The 22,297-nt window shown below is 43.5% G+C and overlaps 1 protein-coding gene across 1 annotated transcript in view; it reads right to left on the bottom strand.

The window, feature by feature from the left end:
• kcnk18 (potassium channel, subfamily K, member 18) overlaps nucleotides 1-21,849 on the bottom strand; it is a 30,571-nt gene extending 8,722 nt beyond the window's left edge. The window contains exons 1-2 of the mRNA XM_072239669.1: nucleotides 21,582-21,849; nucleotides 21,056-21,199 (exon numbers count right to left, since the gene is read on the bottom strand). Of these exons, the coding sequence (XP_072095770.1) occupies nucleotides 21,056-21,199; nucleotides 21,582-21,849 (412 nt within the window). The remainder of the gene's footprint in view (nucleotides 1-21,055; nucleotides 21,200-21,581) is intronic.
• Nucleotides 21,850-22,297: the final 448 nt, after the last annotated feature.

The following is a 22,297-nucleotide window of genomic DNA, read 5'->3' as shown; positions in this document are numbered from 1 at the left end:
GGTAGTCCCATGGATCCCCACCTCCATTCATACTTTCGGGTGATCCAGCTAATGTTCTGGGAGATACTTATTCATCACTAGCATTTACCGTCCCTCCTGAATTACTCTTGGGAAGGTGGTGGTGAACCATCTTCATGAACGGCTGCAGTCCTTCTAATGAATGCATTCATGCAGTGCTGTCTAGTAGGGAATTCTGGGACTTAGATCTAGCGATGCTTAAGGATAGGTGATATTGCTTCCAAATCAGCATAGTCTGCAAGTTGGAGGAGAACCTGGAGGAAGAGGTGCTCCAATGTACCAATCCTTGGTGGAACAAGTAGTGGATTAGAAAAGTGGTTGCAGAGTAGTCTGATTGAATAACTACATTGCATTTTGTAGGTGGTGCACTCTGTATACTGGTGATGGACAGAATTTATCTTTAGGATGTCTGATAGGGTGCCTTAAGTATGGAAGTGCTTTCAGAATATTTCTGTTTTCTATTGCTTAGCATGGAAATGTTGTCAGGACTGTCTCTGGGCCTCATTACAGAAGATAAGGAGAACTAGCTGCAAGTTAAGCAAAGTCTACAACAAGGATCACGCGAGGTTAGAGTGCATGAACTCTTGCATTAGATGGGGTTTCAAGAAAATGGTGTTTTTGGATGAATGTGGTAAGGTCAATGCCATTTACTCAAGAGACCCGGTGCCACTATTGGAGTGAAAAGTGAAAACAAATCCCAGATCAATTCCTGTTTGTATCTGGCGTATCAGAATGTGCAGATGGGTCATCATGTTATAAAATACATCATGTTATTAGAGACTTAATGTTCAGGTGTTCAAAGTGAGGAGTGAACATAGCCAGTGTAACTCGCTTCTTGATGACCATCATTGTCTATGGCTACAACAGCCTGTACTTTGAACTTGGGGATGCAAACACCAAGTGTCACAATGTGTTGAAGTTCTGCTTGTACCTCATGTTGTGAAACATAGGCCAGGCCTTTTTGACATGTTTCATTCCATTCAGTTGACAACCCACACTGCCTGTCCTTTTTAGAAAATCTTCTGTGGAAAAACATAGTTAACCAAGAATCAATTAAGCAGTAGTTTGCAAAGGAATGGTGGAGCCCCTGTGGGTGAAGGAGACAATAGATGTAGTTAGATGAATCCTTGAATGAATTGTCATAGTTACTTGGAAGAGAGCCTCATCACCAGAACTCTCAAGTACAAAAGAGCTTCCTCGGCTAGTGGTGGGATGTGCTTTGCACAGACCGGGTCTCAGCCCCACCAACATCAGTCTTGAAGTGGCTGCGTACAGGGGAAATGGTCATCAAGCTAGTGCGTGTAGGTGGTGAGCCTGTTCAGTAAGTCTGGAAAGGGATGCAGTCAAGGTATTTCCTGAACAGTTGCTTCACTCAAAGGGATATATATTGCTGCTGAAACATTGCTAACCCAGCCAAAGACACAGAGTACAAGAAGCTGTCGCAACTGGATGTGGCTGACTATTTTACTCCAAGCTGTACGAGTGTGTGCTGAACAATGCACTGAAGCAGTGCAGCACATCCCAGCTGCCTACAAATGCACTGCAGTTACTCACCAAGTAACTCGGAAAATTGCTAACTAAAAGACAGTTACTTTCCCCAAGCAATAAGGCTGATCAACACCTTCACCTGATACTTGATTATTTCCCATCAGTTGCCTTATATACAGCCTAGTGTCACTTTATGAACATACAATCAATCCACAGTATGTATATAAGCTATCATATGTATTTATATTTATTGGTTTTTTAATTATTATTGTGTTCTTTATCTTTTGTGTTTTTATTTTGTGCTGCATCAGATCCAGACTAACAATTATTTTGCTCTCCTTGCACTTGTGAGCAGGAAATTACATTAAACAAGCTGGATTCTTGAATCTTGGGTGCTCTGACAGAGGCTTACCATCACCAAAAATGATGCAGAGCATTTGTGTAGAAAGGTGATGGCAGTTTGTTTATAAGAAATGATGGCATTGGTTATGTCCATAGAACTGGCTCTCACGTCAAATGAAGGAATTCTTCAGCAGCAAAAAATGTGCTTAAAACAATTTTACCATGATTATGTGCTCTGATGATAAATAGGAACGTTTGATATATTTGGCACTAATGGCAGACAGCATTCCATTTGTGATATGTGTAAGATACAACTGTCTTGATAAATATTTATCAAGAAGATGGTAGTGAGGATTTACAATTAAAGATTAGCTTTATTTGTTACATACAACGAAAAACGTAGCGTGAAATGCGTCATTTGCGTCCATGACAAACACAGTCCCCTCAAGTGTCACCCTACTTCCAGCACCAACATAGCATGCCAACAAGTTACCAACCCTAAGCCATACATCTTTGGAATGCAGGAGGACACCAGAAAACCCAAAGGAAACACATACAGTCAAGGGTAGAATGCACAGACAGCGGCAGGAATTGAACTTCAATCTTGATGCTGTAAAGCATTAAATTAGTAATATTCCGATCAATGTTAACACTAGCACTTGCATTCAAATAGTGGGCAAAGGAATTTCATATGACATACTGTGTGATATTTGAAGAAACGAATTATACAGGATTAGTGGTGCCTTCTCCTCCTGCTGTTAAGAAATGAAGATATGAATTTTAATTACATGATTCATTGATAGAATTATGTTGCTTTGATCTGAAATTGAGCCTGCATTTTAGGGATGAAACCTACTTTGTGTTTCTTTAGATGTTCAGTTAAATTCAGTTACCAGAAGTTAGAGACAACTTCTCAAAAGCCATCTTATCTATGGGTGCCATGGTAACGTGGTGTCTAGCATGACTCTATTTCAGCTGGGGGGGTTGAATTCAGAATTCAATTCACACATTATCTGTAGGGAGTCTCTGTACGTCCTTCCTATGGAATGTGCAGGATTTCTCCTGGTGCTTCAGTTTTCTCCCACAGTCCAAAGATGTAGCAGGTAGGTTAACTGGTCATTGTAAATCATCTTGTGATTAAGTTAGGATTAATTCAGGGTTTTGGGGGGTTCCTGGGCGGCACGTCTCGAAGGACTCAAAGGCCGCTTCCTCAGTGTATTTCTAAATAAAATAAATAAATAATCTTCATGTAACATTCAAGTTATCTAACTGATTCAGGAAGGCCGTAATGTGTGAATGCTACATGAAAATATCGGGTTGATGCTATCGCACCGAAATAACCTCAGAGTGAGTTTATTTAACTGAATATATGATATAAATGGCAAAAATTCCATTTTTCAATATCTTTCTCTTTGAGATGCACACATTTATAAAAGGGCAAGATATTTTCTTAAAACGAAATGAAAATTCTCCTATAGGTCTTGAGAGTCCTATATCGACTGTGTATTTGTAGAGTAATGGTACATTTGTTGGTTTAATACAAGAATCAGAATCAGATTTATTATCTCTGACATGTGTCATGAAATTTGTTAGTTTAGCAGCAGCAGTTCAATGCAATACATAATCTAGCAGAGAGAAATAAGTAAATCAATTACAGTAAATGTATAAGAAATTGTGCAAAACCGGAAATAATATATATCAAAAAAGTGAGGTAGTGTTCACAGGTTCAATGTCCATTTAGGAATCGGATGGCAGAGGGGAAGAAACTGTTTCTGAATTGGTGAGTGTGTGCCTTCAGGCTTCTGTACCTCTAGCTGATGGTAACAGTGAGAAAAGGGCATGCCCTGGGTGCTGGGGATCCTTAATAATGGACGCTGCCTTTCTGAGACACCGCTCCTTGAAGGTGTCCTGGGTACTTTGTAGGCTAGTACCCAAGATACAGAGTCATAGTCATAGAGTCCATTCTCACGTATGGATACGAGATGTGGACACTCACCAAGACGATGCGAAAGTCTCTAGATGGTTGCTATACACGAATGCTCCGGATGGCTCTTGACATGAGTTGGCAACAGCACATGATGAACGTTGAGCTCGATGACGACCGATCGATGCTTACCATAAAATCGAGGTGAGAAGACTGCAACTAGTGGGGCACTCAAGCTACCTGCCAGCCTAGTCATCATATGGGAGCCCAGGCATGGGAGAATCAACCCTGGGCGCCCTCACAAGACTATGGTCAACACGCTCCTAGAAGACAGCGGTGTGGCTAATGTAGATGAACTGAACACACTGATGAGGGAGAGGGAGAAGTGGAGAGTCTGTCATCGTGCCTGACGCTGGACCCCTAGGCCTGAGTCGACGTCGTAGTAGTAGCACCCTAGATGGAGCTGACTAAATTTACAACCCTCTGCAGCTTCTTTCAGTCCTGTGCAGTAGCCCCCATCCCCCCCAATACCAGACAGAATGGTCTCCACAGTACGTCCATAGAAATTTTTGAGTGTTTTTGTTGACATACCAAATCTCTTCAAACTCGTCATGAAGTATAGTCACTGTCTTGCTTTCTTTATAGCTGCATTGATGTTGCTGCGCACCACTCCACTGGTTGGTATATCTCGCTCCTGTATGCCTTCCTGTCTCCATCTAAGATTCTACCAACAATGATTGTATCATCAGCAAATATATAAATGGTATTTGAGCTATGCCTAGCCACACAGTCACGTGTATATAGAGAGTAGGGCAGTGGGCTAAGCACACACCCCTGAGGTGCACCTGTGTTGATCGTCAGCGAGGAGGAGATGTTATCACCAATCCGCACAGATTGTGGTCTTCTGGTTAGGAAATAGAGCATCCAATTGCAGACAGAGGTACAGAGGCCCAGGTTCTGTAACTTATCTGTCAGGATTGTGGGAATGATAGTGTTAAATGCTGAGCTGTACTCGATGAGCAGCATCCTGAATAGGTGTTTGTGTTGTCCAGATGGTCTAAGGCCGTGTGGAGAGCCGCTGAGATTGCATCTGCCATTGACCTATTGTGGTGATGGGCAAATTGCAATGAGTCCAGGAGCTTGTTGAGGCAGGAGTTCAGTCTAGTCTTGACCAACCTCTCAAAGTGTTTCATCATGTCGATGTCAGTGAGTGACAGTCATCAAGGCAGCTCACATTATTCTTCTTAGGAACTGGTATAATTGTAGCCTTTTTGAAGCAAGTGGGAACTTCCACCCATAGCAGTGAGGTTGAGAATTCCATGAATACTCCTGCCAGTTGGTTGGCACAAGTTTTACCAGGTACTCCATCAGGGCCTTCCATCTTGCGAGGGTTCACCCTCTTTCAAGACAGCCTAACATTGGCCTCCAAGACAGAGATCACAGAGTCACCGGGTGCAGCAGGGATCTTCACAGCTGAAGTTATATTCTCCCTTTCAAAGTGGACATAGAAAGCATTGAGTTCATCTGGCAGTGAAGCATTGCTGCCATTCATGCCATTTTGCTTTGTAGGATGTAATGTCTTGCAATCTCACCAGAATTGTCGTGCATCCAGTGTCGCCTCCAACCTTGTTCATAAATGCCTCATCACCTTTGAAATAGCCCTCCATAAGTCATACCTGGTCTTCTGGTACAGACCTGGGTCACCAGACTTGAATGCCACAGATCTAGTCTTCAGCAGATAACATACCTTCTGATTCATCCATGGCTTTTGGTTTGGGAATGAACAGCAAGCCTTTGTAGGCTCACACACATCCACACAGGTTTTAATGAAGTTGGTAACAAATGCAGCATACTCATCCAGATTCAAAGATGAATCCTTGAATACAGTCCAGACCACCAATTCAAAGCAGTCCTGTAGGCGCTGCTGTGCTTCCTTTGTCCATATATTCTTGGTTCTCACTACTGCTGCTGCAGTCTTCAGTCTCTGCCTATACTCAGGGAGTAGAAGTACAGCCCGGTGATCAGACTTCCTGAAGTGAGGGCGTGGGAGTCAGGGTGGAATACTGGAGAGATCAGTCACATTAACTTACAACCTTGTACACACGAATTAGGGAAGTGACTGTTGTTATATAATCAATAGATAATGTCTCTATCACTCATTCTGTATAAAGGATAAGTTACGTATCACTGCATGGCAGAGTCTATACAAAGATTGTAAGATTGTAATTTTGGCATTAAGGGTCATAGTTTTCAGAGATACTGTTGGAGAAGACTAAGGAGTAATTGGTGCATTTAGTAGATAGCTCACTTTACAGCCACTATGCACAGTTGGTGGTGAGAATGCATTCTGAGATTTTTGGATGAGATTGCTAATCAGCAAATATTTCCTGAGGGCTATTGAAGCCATACTGAACAAGATAAATGGAGCATATTGGGTCCAATGCAATTAAATGGGAGAATGTGGATCCAATACAGGTAAATGGGAGAATGTGGACCCAGTGCAGGTAAATGGGAGAATTTGGTCTTCATACAGGTAAATGGGAGATTGTGGACCCAGTGTAGGTTAATTGTATAGGTATAGATGGCAGCAATGTGAGCTGTAAGGTCGTTTCTGTGATGTCGTCTGTTGGTTGGAGAGAACCATGGATTTTGCATCCTAGCTATCTACGTGATACACAAGCCAGGGCAGTACAATATGGAGAGTGAGCTGTTGCCCATGTAGCAGGCTCCCCCTTTACATGCAACCGATTTTTCCAATGGAACAACAGTGATTAACATAGGTTGGCACCAGCTGTATCACCAGATCTGCCAGGCAGCATTGAACTGAACATAGGACTCCAGCTCTGGATTTTTCCTTGGGGTTCACTCCTGAAGCCTTCCCCATGAGTGAATATAGCCACAAGACAGCAGAAGTTTGAAATCACAGTTCAGAGAGGCGGGACTGCGCAGGCGTGTGACGTCGGGCAGTGAAGCGTGGAAGATTTAAAAGGAACAGAGCCTCATACAGCGGGCGGCGTAGCTTGCGGGCGGCGGAGTGAGCCAGGAGCAGAGTGAAGGCTTAAGGGCTTCGGCTCACCGGGCTTAGGCGGAAACGGGAGAGGCGAGGAAGGTTTGGTATTCATTTTTTGTTATTTGAGGAGAGGGGCAGCATGAGTGTGAGGGCAGTTTGTTGTTCTCGGTGCAGGATGTGGGAGGCCCTGGAGTCTCCAAGCCTCCCGGATGTCCACACCTGCGCCAGGTGCACCGAGGTGCAGCTCCTAAGGGACCGCGTTAGGGAACTGGAGCTGCAGCTTGATGACCTTCGTCTGGTTAGGGAGAGTGAGGAGTTGATAGAGAGGAGTTACAGGCAGGTGGTCACACCGGGGCCACGGGAGGCAGACCAGTGGGTCACGGTTAGGAGGGGGAAGGGGAAGAGTCAGGTAATAGAGAGTACCCCGGTGGCTGTGCCCCTTGACAATAAGTACTCCTGTTTGAGTACTGTTGGGGGGGACAGCTTACCCGGGGGAAGCGACAGTGGCCGTGCCTCCGGCACAGAGTCCGGCCCTGTAGCTCAGAAGGGTAGAGAAAGGAAGAGAAGGGCAGTTGTAATAGGGGACTCGATAGTAAGGGGGTCAGATAGGCGATTCTGTGGATGCAGTCCAGAGACCCGGATGGTAGTTTGCCTCCCCGGTGCCAGGGTCCGGGATATTTCTGATCGTGTCCAAGATATCCTGAAATGGGAGGGTGAGGAGCCAGAGGCTGTGGTACATATAGGTACCAATGACATAGGTAGGAAAAGGGAAGAGGTCCTGAAAGGAGAATATAGGGAGCTAGGAAGGGAGTTGAGAAAAAGGACTGCAAAGGTAGTAATCTCGGGATTACTGCCTGTGCCATGCGACAGTAAGAGTAGGAATGCGATGAGGTGAAGGATAAATGCGTGGCTGAAGGATTGGAGCAGGGGGCAGGGATTCAAGTTTTTGGATCATTGGGACCTCTTTTGGCGCAGGCGTGACCTATACAAAAAGGATGGGTTACACTTGAATCCTAGGGGGACCAATATCCTGGCAGGGAGGTTAGCGAGGGCTACTGAGGTGACTTTAAACTAGAATGGTTGAGGGGTGGGAATCAAATTAAAGAGACTAGGAGAGAAGAAGTTAGTTCACAACAGGGGGATGGGAACCAGTGCAGAGAGAGAGAGGGGTGTAAAATGAGGGTAGAAGCAAAAAGTAGTAAGGTGAAAAGTAAAAGTGGCAGGCCAACAAATCCAGGGCAAGCATCAGAAAGGGCCACTTTTCAACATAATTGTATAAGGGCTAAGAGAGTTGTAAAAGCGCGCCTGAAGGCTTTGTGTGTCAATGCAAGGAGCATTCGTAACAAGGTGGATGAATTAAAAGTGCAGATTGTTATTAATGAATATGATATAGTTGGGATCACAGAGACATGGCTCCAGGGTGACCAAGGATGGGAGCTCAACATTCAGAGATATTCAATATTCAGGAGGGATAGACATGAAAGAAAAGGAGGTGGGGTGGCGTTGCTGGTTAGAGAGGAGATTAACGCAATAGAAAGGAAGGATATAAGCCGGGAAGATGTGGAATCGATATGGGTAGAGCTGCATAACACTAAGGGGCAGAAATCACTGGTGGGAGTTGTGTACAGGCCACATAACAGTAGTAGTGAGGTTGGAGATGGTATTAAACAGGAAATTAGAAATGTGTGCAATAAAGGAACAGCGGTTATAATGGGTGACTTCAATCTATGTGTAGATTGGATGAACCAAATTGGTAAGGGTGCTGAGGAAGAGGATTTCTTGGAATGTATGCAGGATGGTTTTTTGAACCAACATGTTGAGGAACCAACTAGAGAGCAGGCTATTCTGGACTGGGTTTTGAGCAATGAGGAAGGGTTAATTAGCAATCTTGTCGTGAGAGGCCCCTTGGGTAAGAGTGACCATAATATGGTGGAATTCTTCATTAAGATGGAGAGTGACATAGTTAATTCAGAAACAAAGGTTCTGAACTTAAAGAGGGGTAACTTTGAAGGTATGAGACATGAATTAGCTAAGATAGACTGGCGAATGACACTTAAAGGGTTGACGGTGGATATGCAATGGCAAGCATTTAAAGATCGCATGGATGAACTACAACAATTGTTCATCCCAGTTTGGCAAAAGAATAAATCAAGGAAGGTAGTGCACCCGTGGCTGACAAGGGAAATTAGGGATAGTATCAATTCCAAAGAAGAAGCATACAAATTAGCCAGAAAAAGTGGCTCACCTGAGGACTGGGACAAATTCAGAGTTCAGCAGAGGACAAAGGGCTTAATTAGGAAGGGGAAAAAAGATTATGAGAGAAAACTGGCAGGGAACATAAAAACTGACTGTAAAAGCTTTTATAGATATGTGAAAAGAAAAAGATTGGTTAAGACAAACGTAGGTCCCCTACAGACAGAAACAGGTGAATTGATTATGGGGAGCAAGGACATGGCAGACCAATTGAATAATTACTTTGGTTCTGTCTTCACTAAGGAGGACATAAATAATCTTCCAGAAATAGTAGGGGACAGAGGGTCCAGTGAGATGGAGGAACTGAGCGAAATACATGTTAGTAGGGAAGTGGTGTTAGGTAAATTGAAGGGATTAAAGGCAGATAAATCCCCAGGGCCAGATGGTCTGCATCCCAGAGTGCTTAAGGAAGTAGCCCAAGAAATAGTGGATGCATTAGTGAGAATTTTTCAAAACTCTTTAAATTCTGGACTAGTTCCTGAGGATTGGAGGGTGGCTAATGTAACCCCACTTTTTAAAAAAGGAGGGAGAGAGAAACCAGGGAATTATAGACCAGTTAGCCTAACATCGGTGGTGGGGAAACTGCTAGAGTCAGTTATCAAAGATGTGATAACAGCACATTTGGAAAGCAGTGAAATCATCGGACAAAGTCAGCATGGATTTGTGAAAGGAAAATCATGTCTGACGAATCTCATAGAATTTTTTGAGGATGTAACTAGTAGAGTGGATAGGGGAGAACCAGTGGATGTGGTATATTTGGATTTTCAGAAGGCTTTTGACAAGGTCCCACACAGGAGATTAGTGTGCAAACTTAAAGCACACGGTATTGGGGGTATTGTGGGTGGAGAGTTAGTTAGCAGACAGGAAGCAAAGAGTGGGAATAAATGGGACCTTTCCAGAATGGCAGGCAGTGACTAGTGGGGTACTGCAAGGCTCAGTGCTGGGACCCCAGTTGTTTACAATATATATTAATGACTTAGATGAGGGAATTAAATGCAGCATCTCCAAGTTTGCGGATGACACGAAGCTGGGTGGCAGTGTTAGCTGTGAGGAGGATGCTAAGAGGATGCAGGGTGACTTGGATAGGTTAGGTGAGCGGGCAAATTCATGGCAGATGCAATTTAATGTGGATAAATGTGAGGTTATCCACTTTGGTGGCAAAAACAGGAAAACAGATTATTATCTGAATGGTGGCCGATTAGGAAAAGGGGAGGTGCAACGAGACCTGGGTGTCATTATACACCAGTCATTGAAAGTGGGCATGCAGGTACAGCAGGCGGTGAAAAAGGCGAATGGTATGCTGGCATTTATAGCAAGAGGGTTCGAGTACAGGAGCAGGGAGGTACTACTGCAGTTGTACAAGGCCTTGGTGAGACCACACCTGGAGTATTGTGTGCAGTTTTGGTCCCCTAATCTGAGGAAAGACATCCTTGCCATAGAGGGAGTACAAAGGAGGTTCACCAGATTGATTCCTGGGATGGCAGGACTTTCATATGATGAAAGACTGGATGAACTAGGCTTATACTCGTTGGAATTTAGAAGATTAAGGGGAGATCTGATTGAAACGTATAAAATCCTAAAGGGATTGGACAGGCTAGATGCAGGAAGATTGTTCCCAATGTTGGGGGGGTCCAGAACGAAGGGTCACGGTTTGAGGATAAAGGGGAAGCCTTTTAGGACTGAGATTAGGAAAAACTTCTTCAAACAGAGAGTGGTGAATCTGTGGAATTCTCTGCCACAGGAAACAGTTGAGGCCAGTTCATTGGCTATATTTAAGAGGGAGTTAGATATGGCCCTTGTGGCTAAAGGGATCAGGGGGTATGGAGGGAAGGCTGGTACAGGGTTCTGAGTTGGATGATCAGCCATGATCATACTGAATGGCGGTGCAGGCTCGAAGGGCCAAATGGCCTACTCCTGCACCTATTTTCTATGTTTCTATGTTTTCTATGTTTTCCTTCCCCTAGATGAGCTGCCAACCACCACTGACAAGCCCATCTGCACAGTTCTATAACTCTAACGTCAGATCTTTAAAGACACAACAACATGACTACAGGCAGAGTTTCTTTAGCCGACTGAGCCTGTTTTATGAACTCATTTACCTTATATCCGATTTTAACTTTGGTCAAAATATCTCCGTTCCACATTTAAAATTTAGCATCAACTTGAATTTGTGGAAGAGAGAAGCGAGATAACGTGAGAATCTAAAAATAACTGAGAAACAGAAAATGAAGACACACTTAATGGGATGATGAGATGATTGGATAAGCGGTAATGTTCATTCAGGGATACCTAATTGGTAAAAGCATAAAAACAAGAAGCAATCAGAAACTGAAAGATACCATGGAACATGCACTACGAAGTGAGATGCGGTTGTGATATAAGATGTAATTGCCACATGCAATCTAGCATCCCAGGGTGAATGAAAAGTTATTATGAGAGGAAATATATTAGATTAGATTAGATTCAACTTTATTGTCATTGTGCCGAGTACAGATACACAGCCAATGAAATGCAGTTAGCATCTGACCAGAAATGCAAAGAATAGTGTTATTTACAAAATAACTGTGAATAAAAAGTAAGTGCTACAGCACACAAATATAAAAGTACTGAGACAGTACAATATGGGTGCAATACTGCTTAGCGCTGTGATGTGAGGTTCAGCAGGGTCACAGCCTCAGGGAAGAAGCTCTTCCTGTGCCTGCTTGTGCGGGAGTGGAGGCTCCCGTAGCGCCTACCGGATATGAGGAGAGTAAAAAGTCCACAGTTAGGGTGAGATGCATCCTTGATAATGCTTTTCGCCCTGCCCAGGCAGTGTTTATGATAGATGTACTCAACGGTGGGCAATTGGATGCCAATAATCTGCTGGGCAGTTTTACCACAGGCTGGAGTGCTTGGTATGATCTCAATGGTACAGCGGTAAAAGTCCGTCAGTATCCTGGGACAGAGGTGAGCTTTCTTGATGCTCCTCAGGAAATAAAGGCGCTGTTGCACCTTTTTGATCAGGATGGAGGAGTTCAGGGACCAGATGAGATCCTCGGAAATGTGGACACCAAGGAATTTGAATATATAAGACAGAAATAAGTTTCAGAAATATGCTCAAAATAGAAAGCAAATGGGGTCTTCAGCAAGTTAATTACATTTAGCCCTGTCCTTAAATGATCAAATGAAAGTCAATATTGTGGTTACCATTCCCAATCAATAATCTTTTTCTCAATTTACAGTTTGTATATAGAAGTCTGAATATATTTAACTAAAGAAAACAGATACACCGCTCCCAAATTCAAAAAGAGTATCGGTCCCACCAAACAAGAGGTGAAATGTATAAATAGTTGTGGTGTATTTCTGACTGCTTAGAGGATTAGAAACATTCAGATTGAACTTGCTTTGTAAGGAACAGACTGAATGGTCAATTTAGGGCGCCACAGTAGTGTAGCGGTTAGCATGACGGTATTACACCTTGGGGTGTTGAAGTTCAGAGTTCAATTCTGACATCACCTGTAAGAAAGATTATACATTCTTCACATGTGCATGTGTGTTTGCTTCGGGTACTCCGGTTTCCTCCCACGGTCCAAGGGTATACCAGTTTGCAGGTTAATTGATCATTGTCAATTGTCCCGTGATTAGGCTGGGGTTAAATCAGGGGTTGCTGGCAGTGCAGCTTGAAAGGCCAGATGGCCTATTTTGCACTATATCTTTAAACAAATAGATAATCACTCTTGTGCTACTCACACTCAATGTCATTGTCTGGTCCGTGAAGTCCATATTCCGGTTCACGGTCCAGTCCATCGACCCTTGCTCCAGGTTTTCCTGTCTACCCTGTTTCTGTTCTTGTTGAGCTCTAATTGAGTCAGCTGATGCTCACTGGGGCTGGCTTCATAAATACCTTCAGAGACCAATGCGTGGCTGCTGGATTGTTCTTGTCCTTACTCCTTGTATCCCTTCCTCTGCCTTCTGTTTCCTCGCCTGAAGCCCTGCCTTGTCTTGCCGGTAACTTTCGCCTCGCCTGAAGTTCTTGTCTCGCCTTGCTTTGCCAGAAGACTTGCCTTGTCTTGCCGGTAACTCTCGTCTCGCCTTGCATTGCCTTAAGCCTTGCCTTGTCTTGCTGGTAACTCTTGCCTCATCTTGCCTGCAGTCTTGACCTGGAGCCACCCTGTACCTGGCTCCCTTCCTGTCCCTTGCCTCCACCCAGGTAAGCCAGGCCATCTTGCCCTTACCTGCGGTTGGTTCTGTCCCATCTTGTCCCTTGCCTCCGTCGGGTAAGCCAGGCCATCTTGCCGTTACCTGCGGTTGGTTCTGTCTCATCCTGTCCCTTGCCTCCGTCAGGTAAGCCAGGCTGTCTTGCCGTTACCTGCGGTTGGTTCTGTTCCATCCTGTCCCTTGCCTCCGTTGGGTAAGCCAGGCCGTCTTGCTGTTACCTGTGGTTGGGTTCTGTCCCTTCCTGTCCCATGCCTCCGTCGGGTGGTGATCCACGCCCTGCCCAGGTGAACTGCGTCCTGCCCAGGAGGAGCCTGCCTAGCCTCAAGCCTGAAGACTCCAGCCTCCTGCCTAGCCTCAAGCCTGAAAACTCCAGCCTCCTGCCTAGCCTCAAGCCTCAAGACTCCAGCCTCCTGCCTAGCCTCAAGCCTGAAGACTCCAGCCTGTGCCCAGCCTCCTGCCTAGCCCCAAGCCTGAAGACTCCAGCCTCGTCCTGCCTGCCTGCCAAGCCTCGTCCTTGCCTAGTTCTGGGGTCCGAGCCAGGGGCAAGACCCAGGTACTGGGTCCTTGTCCAGTCTCTGGCTTGGAGTCCAAGCCCGGGCTTCTAGCTCTCTTCTCCAGTCCTGTTCCAGGTTCCCAGTTTTTGTGTCCACGTCCTTGCCCTCAGCCTGTATCCTAGTCCTGTCCCTAGTACTTCAGTGTCTGTGTCTTGCATCTGGGTCCATTCCTAGCCACCTCCCTCTGACACTCAAAGCATAAGGCTGAGCAGCAGCTGTTATCAAAGCTGTGATTTTGGGAACATACATTGCATTTCATAGATTCCACATGTTATAGATTAAACAGCCTCCCAATTCTAAATTGCTCCATAATTCATTTTAATTACTATAAAATGTCCATGAAATGCTGAGGATTGAATAGCAGTAGAAGAGAGTCTAAATCTTTGTGAAGTGGTCACAGGTGGTGATTGAGAACACAAATATTCCTTATGAATTACCGCAAGTAATTTAATATTTATTAATCTAGTTAAAAAGAATCATTGCCCAAACTATTTAAAGGTTCATTGCAGAAGAAAAGCCCCTTGATCAAATTAATGCTTTTAAAACAACCAAGAGATATTTTTCAAACAAAGTGTCTGTATCTGAAATTATTCAAGCCCATAGTCTATGTGTCAATCATATTTTTGTTTTTAAGAATATTTAACTATATATTTTTAAAAACAAAAATATGAGTGACACAGACTATGGGCTTGAATAACTTCAGATACAGACTCTTTGTTTGAAAGGTATCTCCTTGTTACTTTAAAAGCACTAGTTTCCCTGAAAATATGGTCAAAAGGAATTTTAAGACAATTATGTTTATGCTAATAATCTACAAATGCATTTTCAAGGTCACAATTTCTCAAACATTCTGAAACAAATAAAGTTCCCCATCCCTCTGAATGGTACCATGGTAGCATAGTTGTTAGTGTGACACTATTACAGCTTGAGGCACCGGAGTTCAGAGTTCAATTCCAGCATCCCCTGTAAGAAGTCCACGTCCTCCCAGTGAAATGTGTGGGTTTCCCCCGGGTGCTCTGGTTTCTTCCCACTGTCCAAAGACATACTGGTTGGTAGGTTAATTAGTCATTACGTTTTCTCCTGTGATTAGCCTGGGGTTAAAATTGGGGTTGTCAGGGGTTGCTGGGCAGTAAGGCTCAAATAGCCAGAAGGACTTACTTCACGAAATGTCTCTCAATAAACATAATTTCTTAATATGTAATTTAAACCTGTTCAATCAAACTTACTGAAACAATTTAATAATTTGATAATGGCAATAAACTTACAAATCAGTACATATATATGTGTATATTTCCCCTGCGTACAGATGGAGGCCACTCTGTTCCTCAAGTCTACGCTAGTTCTCAGAGCAATCCCATCAGCCCATTTCACTGTTATTTTTTCTCTCTCTCACATTAACTCTTCACAGACCTTACACATTAACTAGTGATTGACAGTGGCTGGTTGGCATACTAACATGAACTTGGGGAACTGCAGCAGTGAGGGAAGTCCACGTCGTTGCAGAGAGAACATGCAAACACCACACAGACATCTCCTCAGAACATAGAACAGATTCAGAACTGAATCCCTTTCACAGTAGTTGTGGGATATATTTATCTTTGTATGTCTGAACCAGCCCTCTAAATTTATTCTCCAATAAATAAAATGTAAATTTTAAATTAAAAAAATAAATAAAAACATAAAGAACTTCCTGCTTAATGCAATCATCACTTTAGAACATTAATGTGTGCTTCAGTTTAATCAAGTAACACTGTTCATCTTTGACTGCAGGTGTACAGTGTTGCCTTTAAGCACCAGCTGCCTGTTTTATTCATCGTTACATACAGGCAATTTTATTTATCCCAATGGAATCAACTTCTGGGTTGGGACTGGAAGAGGCATTTCTCCTTCTGTAGTGCTGGGGTATATAGAGTGCCAGAGAAGGGTAGCAACTCTAGTGAAGGAGCTTGTCGTGTCCATTCTGGGGCAGCTCACTCACCTTTGGTCCCCACCGGACACTCAGCTCTCACCTGTGGCTCCAAGTAGCCATTTGCATGTGACAGCAGCCACACCCTAGTACAGCGCTTTGACAGGTGGGATAAACCAGGTGCGGGCAGCTGGTGGGTTTCATACCCAGGTGAGAAAGGGACATGCCTGTCCCAGTCTGTGAAGTCAGCTCCAGCAGACTAGGCGGATGAGATCTCCAGTCACAAACAAGGTGAGATCTCCACTGAGATCCAATGGCTAGGAAGACAGTACTGTAGCACTCCGTGGAGAGCGAAAGACAGGACATGGCACAGAAGACATCATAGTCATCCACTGCAACCAAGGAAGACCCCAGTTTGTGATGCTTGTTTGTACCACTAGACCCGGACTTCTGAGGTCGAGAGAGTGGAACTGTCCCATTGTAACAGCTTTTCCACTTAAAAATCTCTCCCACACGGATTTCCTGTCACTGTCGGACATGATGGACAATCACTCCACCACCACTTGTAGGAATTAGTAGGGTGTGCAAAGCAAAACCAGACCATACCTTTCAGGTTCCATTTGCAAGCACGCTCATCAAAAAGCAATACCTCTTGAATACAGTGGGTGTTTTTTGACAACTATTGTCTTACTAATTACTAATCACAGTACCCAAATGCTCAAATGCTGCATTATCTTCCTCACAGTGTTCTATTATAAACCATCCCAATTCCATCAGTCAATTATCCCTGATTAGTCTTAAAGCTCTATTAGAGGTGGGGAAACATCAAACTGAACACATGAATATTTTAAATAATTAAATATAATAATGGTGATTTATGAAATTTTAAATGACAAAACGTAACAACTTCACATTCACTAATATTATTTAGGGCAGCTTGAAGTGTCCCTTCACTCAGTATGTACAAGAGTTAATTATGGAAGGGGGCTCCTTTTGGGTGACTAACCACATCACCGGTAGATTTCTGTGATAGTAGAGACCTGAATGAAATGAGACATTTACTCTAAGATGTACGATTACAGAAACAAAAAATAAACAATGACAGGTAATATCACCATGATAGCACAGTAACTGTATACTCTAATTCATATTAATTCCCTGCTTCAAATATATCATGTAAATTTGCAATTTTCTTATACCCCTCTTGAAATTAAAAATTATGCAATGTAATTTCAATTGCTCTTCAGCAATGATTTTCTGCAAAATTATTAAGTTTTATTTCAGCCTACAAAATCAACACAATTATTGCCACTGCTTACGGAAGGACATACACTCAGTGACCACTTTATTAGGTGTCTCCTGCACCTAATAGCGTGTCCACTGAATGTATGCTTATGGTCTTCTGCTGCAGTAATTGTCCATTTCAAGGTTCGACTTGTGTGTTCAGAGATGCCCTTCTGCACACCACTGTTGTAACACGTGGTTTTTCAGTTACTGTCACCTTCCTGTCAGTTTGAAGCAGTTTGGCTATCCTCTTCTGATCCCTCTCAATAACAAGGTGTCTTCACCCACAGAACTGCCGCTCACTAGATTTTTTTTGGTTTTCACACCATTCTCTGTAAACTCTGGAGAATGCTGTGCGTGAAAATCCCAGAAGATGAGCAATTTCTGAGATACTCAAACCACACTGTCTGGCACCAACAATCGTTCCACAGTCAAAGTCACTTGGATCACATTTCTTCCCCATTCTGATGTCTGGTTTGAACAGCTGAATCTCTTGACCATGTTTGCGTGCCATTATGCGTTGAGCTGCTGCCACATAATTGGCTGATTAGAATTTGCATTACTGAGCAGGTATACAGGTGTATCTAATGATGTGGCCACTACGTGTACAGGAGTTTCAGGATTTTCACACACCAGTACTGTTCATGCTCCTCTCCATCCATTCACCAGCTGTTCAAAGAGCAATTTCTTGTATCTCTATTTGACCTGAAGGGATCAAAGCAGTGATGCACAAGGACTCCAAACTTCCAAATTGGTGATTTCCTTGTCTCTTTAGGGCATTGTGAAGTCCATTCCTGCTCCCGGGTCTGAGCGAGTACAGGCAATTCATAAATATGATGCCTTCAGCTGGTGGAATATGTGAGCTTTTCCATGGAGTAATGCACTGCAAAGGTATATCCTCATGCAAGGCTTCCAGATCAGCGCTTAGCTTTGCCTGGCTCCTTTGTGCTCTTCCTTCCAAAATCAATTTAAATACGTATTGACTGCTCACACTTTTTATACCTGTAATTTGCCTGTTGGGTGGCGGGATGGAGATATACCTCTACCGAAGGCAGTGTAAGGCAGCCGTTCCCTCCGTTAGCCTACAGGTCATTCTTATACAAGATGTACTCCTGCTTAAGCACCGCCCCACCCGATCAAGATCACATGATGCCATAGGAGCAGGTGGTGGATGGTCGTATGAGCAGCCAGTGCATATCACAAGTCCTGCTTATGTGACCACTGACATCAAGCAGACAATCTCTTAAGAGTATTGATAATGGCTGGGGTCACACGTCTTGTAAAGACACTGCCCAGAAGAAGGCAATGGCAAACTACTTTTGTAGAAAAATTTGCCAAGAACAATCATGGTCTGACCATGATCACCCACATCATATGATATGGCACATAATAGCAATAAAGACGAATTGCCCGTATATTCATGTATCATGACAGGTAGGCGAAGTACACATATTTAATGCCTGATAAGAGCTGTGTTACAGTGAGCGTCAGACTGAAGGTTTATATAAAATCACTTTTGTTTTTCATTTTTCAATTTAAATAAACACGTTATAACAAGGAATGTGAGGAATGATTCTGGGATGTGTTCCCTTCGATAGATGTTATATTCTAATTCTGAAACCGCTTTGGTAAGGATTTTCTAGTCTTCCTTAAGGTAAGTATTTTTATTAGTAAAATTAACATATGACTTGTCAGTGTCCAATAGATAGCTTAACTTCAGTTTTTAACATTCATTCAAATGTACAATAGTTACATAATTCGAGTTAAAACATAATCATCCTTGTCTTGGATGAACTTTGGCCCATTGGTCATGGAAAGCCTCCTAAGGGCCAGTGGAGACTGTGTGTTGCTTCTCCAGAAACACCCGGGCATGGACATATCCTGGGAAAAGCGGCAAGCAGTCGGCTTGGACAGAAGCCCCGATAGCCTCCCACCTGGGCCAGTGAATGAAGCTGCACAGGAAAAGTTCGCTGTCTGTTCAGTCATTGTGAGTGCTGAATTTATCTTGTTGCAGGATCCATGCACTACAGGAATCACTGGGTAACAGCTGGGATAGGAATTCTGACTGATAGTTTGCTCCAAAATAGATCTAGTAATATTTATTATAGGTAACTGAACCAACACCAATTAACTTAGCACAGACAAGCGATTTAATGTGGGAACTACTGGGCCACATGGCTCTATGTAACACACACATTAATATGTTACATTTAGCAAATAAACCCTAAGGGTAGATCCATTACTATAGTTTAATTTCATAACTATGGAAATCACTTAATAAAAAACAAGCACTTGTACTGAAGCAAAAAAAAAATCAAATAGCAGAGAAACTGGGGACGTCATGCAGCATCTATGAAGGGTGGTCAGTGTTACAGGAGGCCCGACATCTGGACTGAGAGGGTAAGGAGGAGATAATCAGCCTAAAGGGGTGAAGGGCAGGGGTGAGGCAGGAGCTAACAAGTGATAGATGATGGGCAGATGGAAGAAGGTGGCGGGGAGAAGAGGAGAGACGGTGGGAGAGGTGACTGATGGAGATCATGGAGGGCTGCAGACTGATTATGGAATCTGAGAAGAAAGGAAAGTGATGAGTGGAAGCAAATCAGTTGAGATTACTGTCACATGCACAAGCGTATGCATGCACAGCTGCACCAGAACCTGCAGCAGCATTGCAGGCACGTCGCAGCATTCATCAGTGAGGGATGCTGAGCATGTTGGAACAGTGGGAAGAGGAGATCTCATGGAGCTGGACGGATGATAGCTGAAATCAGATGGGAGAGGGGAAAGAAACCAGGTCACAGTAGATTCGGAGGTGCAGTGAACAAAGTACCCGGGTGGATCAGTAGGGAAGAGAAAGGAAGAGAGGGGGTGTGGGGCTATCTGAATTTGGAGAGCTCAGTATTCATACCATTAGGCTGTAGACACGCAAGGTGAAAGAACAGCAATGTGGGTACATGCATGTTTTCAGGGCATCAGTGCCCAAGCCTTCTCCCCCTTTACGTGGTGTAAGGGACTGTGAGAGTATGCACTGGATCAGAGCTCTGTGTGACTGTATGTACTGTGCTTTGCATCATGTCCCCAGAGGACAGTTGTTTCATTTAGCTGTATACATGTGCATGGTTGAATGACAATAAACTTAAATTTGAGCTCTCATTTCCGAGGTGGGGCTTCCACCAGCAACATCTACCCCCTGTTTACCTCTACAGATGCTGCCTGCCCCGCTGACTTCCTCCAGCAGTTTGATGTCTTTGTTCCTCCCGACGCCAGTACCTGAAGTCTCTTGCCTCTTGGCATGTACCACAGATCTGACCACGACAGCTACTGTATAAACTCCGCTAACATAATATAAAGTAAGACTAGATACTCAGGTTTTAAACAACACTGATTAAACATGGGTTGTGCCGAAAGTAAACCCCGATTAGAATGAGTATTAAATATGCTGTTCTATTCGTTTCGCTACTCCAGCTTGAAAGACAGAACATACAGTTTATATTAAAGCATTCCCTCCACCTGCCACTTCTACAAAAATCATAGATTGGCTCTTTCTGCTATTTAATTTTGTTTACTGTTGGAAACTGCACAATCCCTGATCAATAGCAACGCACACAAAACGCTGGAGGAACTCAGCAGGTCAGGCAGCATCCGTGGAGAAGAATAAACCGTCCCGAAGGTGCTGAAGAAGAGTTTCTACCTAAAACGTCGACCGTTCATTCATTCGGAAGTCGCTGCCTGACCTGTTGAGTTCATCCAGCATTTCGCGTGTGTTGCTCTGGGTTTCCGGCAGCTGCAGAATCTCACGTGTTTATGATTTGCAGCTACCAAATGAGTTGTGTTTCAGGCCTGTGCTGGCTGTTCAAAACTTTCCCCTTCAGTTTGAGATTCGGACCACGGCGACCCATTCGAAGCCTTGGAGTTGATAAGGTCTAATAAACGAATAAAGACAATAACAATACCAAAACCAAAACTGAAAAGAACATGGAATCACCAGGAAAAAATGGCAGAACTTTATACGGCGGATGGAAGTAATTAAAAACCGCAACAAACGCATCTTAAAACTCATAAAGTAGACACAGGTTCCTTACCCACGGTCGTGAACACGGTGCAGCAGAAAAATAGAGACCCGAGAAAGTTCCATTGCGTTTCGTTTTCCTTAAGGTCGGACCAATGAATTTGAAAATACTTCATTTGCTCTCTAACTCGATTCTTAAATTGGTATTTCGCAGTCTCTACAAATAAAAGTTTATATAACTCTCACACAGACGAAACATTTAGAATAATCATTCAGCTAGATGTTTTAAAAGGATATAATAAATATCGTATATAATGAATACTTGCAATTTTGTTTTTTTTCGTTCAGCATATAGATTTCATGTTGCGCATTAGTTAAAGAAACATTACTGGTGTAAAATATTGTGAAATTTGTTTCGTGGCAGCAGTACATTTCAATATATAATAATTAAAACTAGAAATTACTGTAAGTGTATATATATAGTAATGCAAAAAGAGAGGGGAAATCGAGGAGTGTTAATGGGTTAATTGTCCATTCATAAACTAAAGATTGGCTGTGAACAGTTAGAGCAAAAGCTAACCGAAAATAAATTCGGGTACCGTTGGTATGAGTTTCATTGGCATGAGCTTCGTTGGCATGAGTTTCGTTGGCAAGAGTTTCGTTCGCAATTTCCCACAGCTTGTTCAAAAAAGTGTCGTAGCCCTCTGCCGAATCGTTGGTGCCTTCTAGCCGTTCAAATAAGATCGCTCCAAAAACCGCGTACATCAGCAGGAGGAAGACCAGGAACAGATGAGGGAAAACCCTATGCCACACTCCGGAACAGCGTCGGCTGCATTTCTTTGCGGTGTTCTGCTGCCGAGTAGACATCGCATTAACAGAAGGGCGCAGTGACGGCGAATGCGAGGTACAGCAACATCTCTCTCTCTTTTAAACAGATCGCCACCAGTGAGCGAGCTCCACTTAAGGATAACCACCGAATGTATGCGCTTCGGCACTCGGCGAATTCCCAAGCGGGAAGCAAATAGCTCTAGTGGCAACATTAACTTTAAATTACTATTGATCTTGCAGCATTAATCAGGAGATGCATTTGAGGCGTGGTGCCCAACGGAAACTTCCCGACCTCATCTGCCGGTCATTGTTGGGGATGGCAGCACACTTGACATTTTATGTAACTTATTTTTTTATGAATTGCATTATTTATTGCACCACTGACATAAATACGTTTACAAAAACAGTAATTCTTGCTCTGCAGTGTAATCGTTCTGACTGTGCAGCGTTTAATTGTTTTCAGCCTTAATGTGCGGATGAGCGCTGC

The sequence above is a fragment of the Mobula birostris genome, chromosome 21 (assembly GCF_030028105.1).
Source record: "Mobula birostris isolate sMobBir1 chromosome 21, sMobBir1.hap1, whole genome shotgun sequence".
NCBI lineage: Eukaryota > Metazoa > Chordata > Chondrichthyes > Myliobatiformes > Myliobatidae > Mobula > Mobula birostris.
Note: the sequence above shows the minus strand (reverse complement) of the source record. Positions and strands in the feature narration are given on the sequence as shown.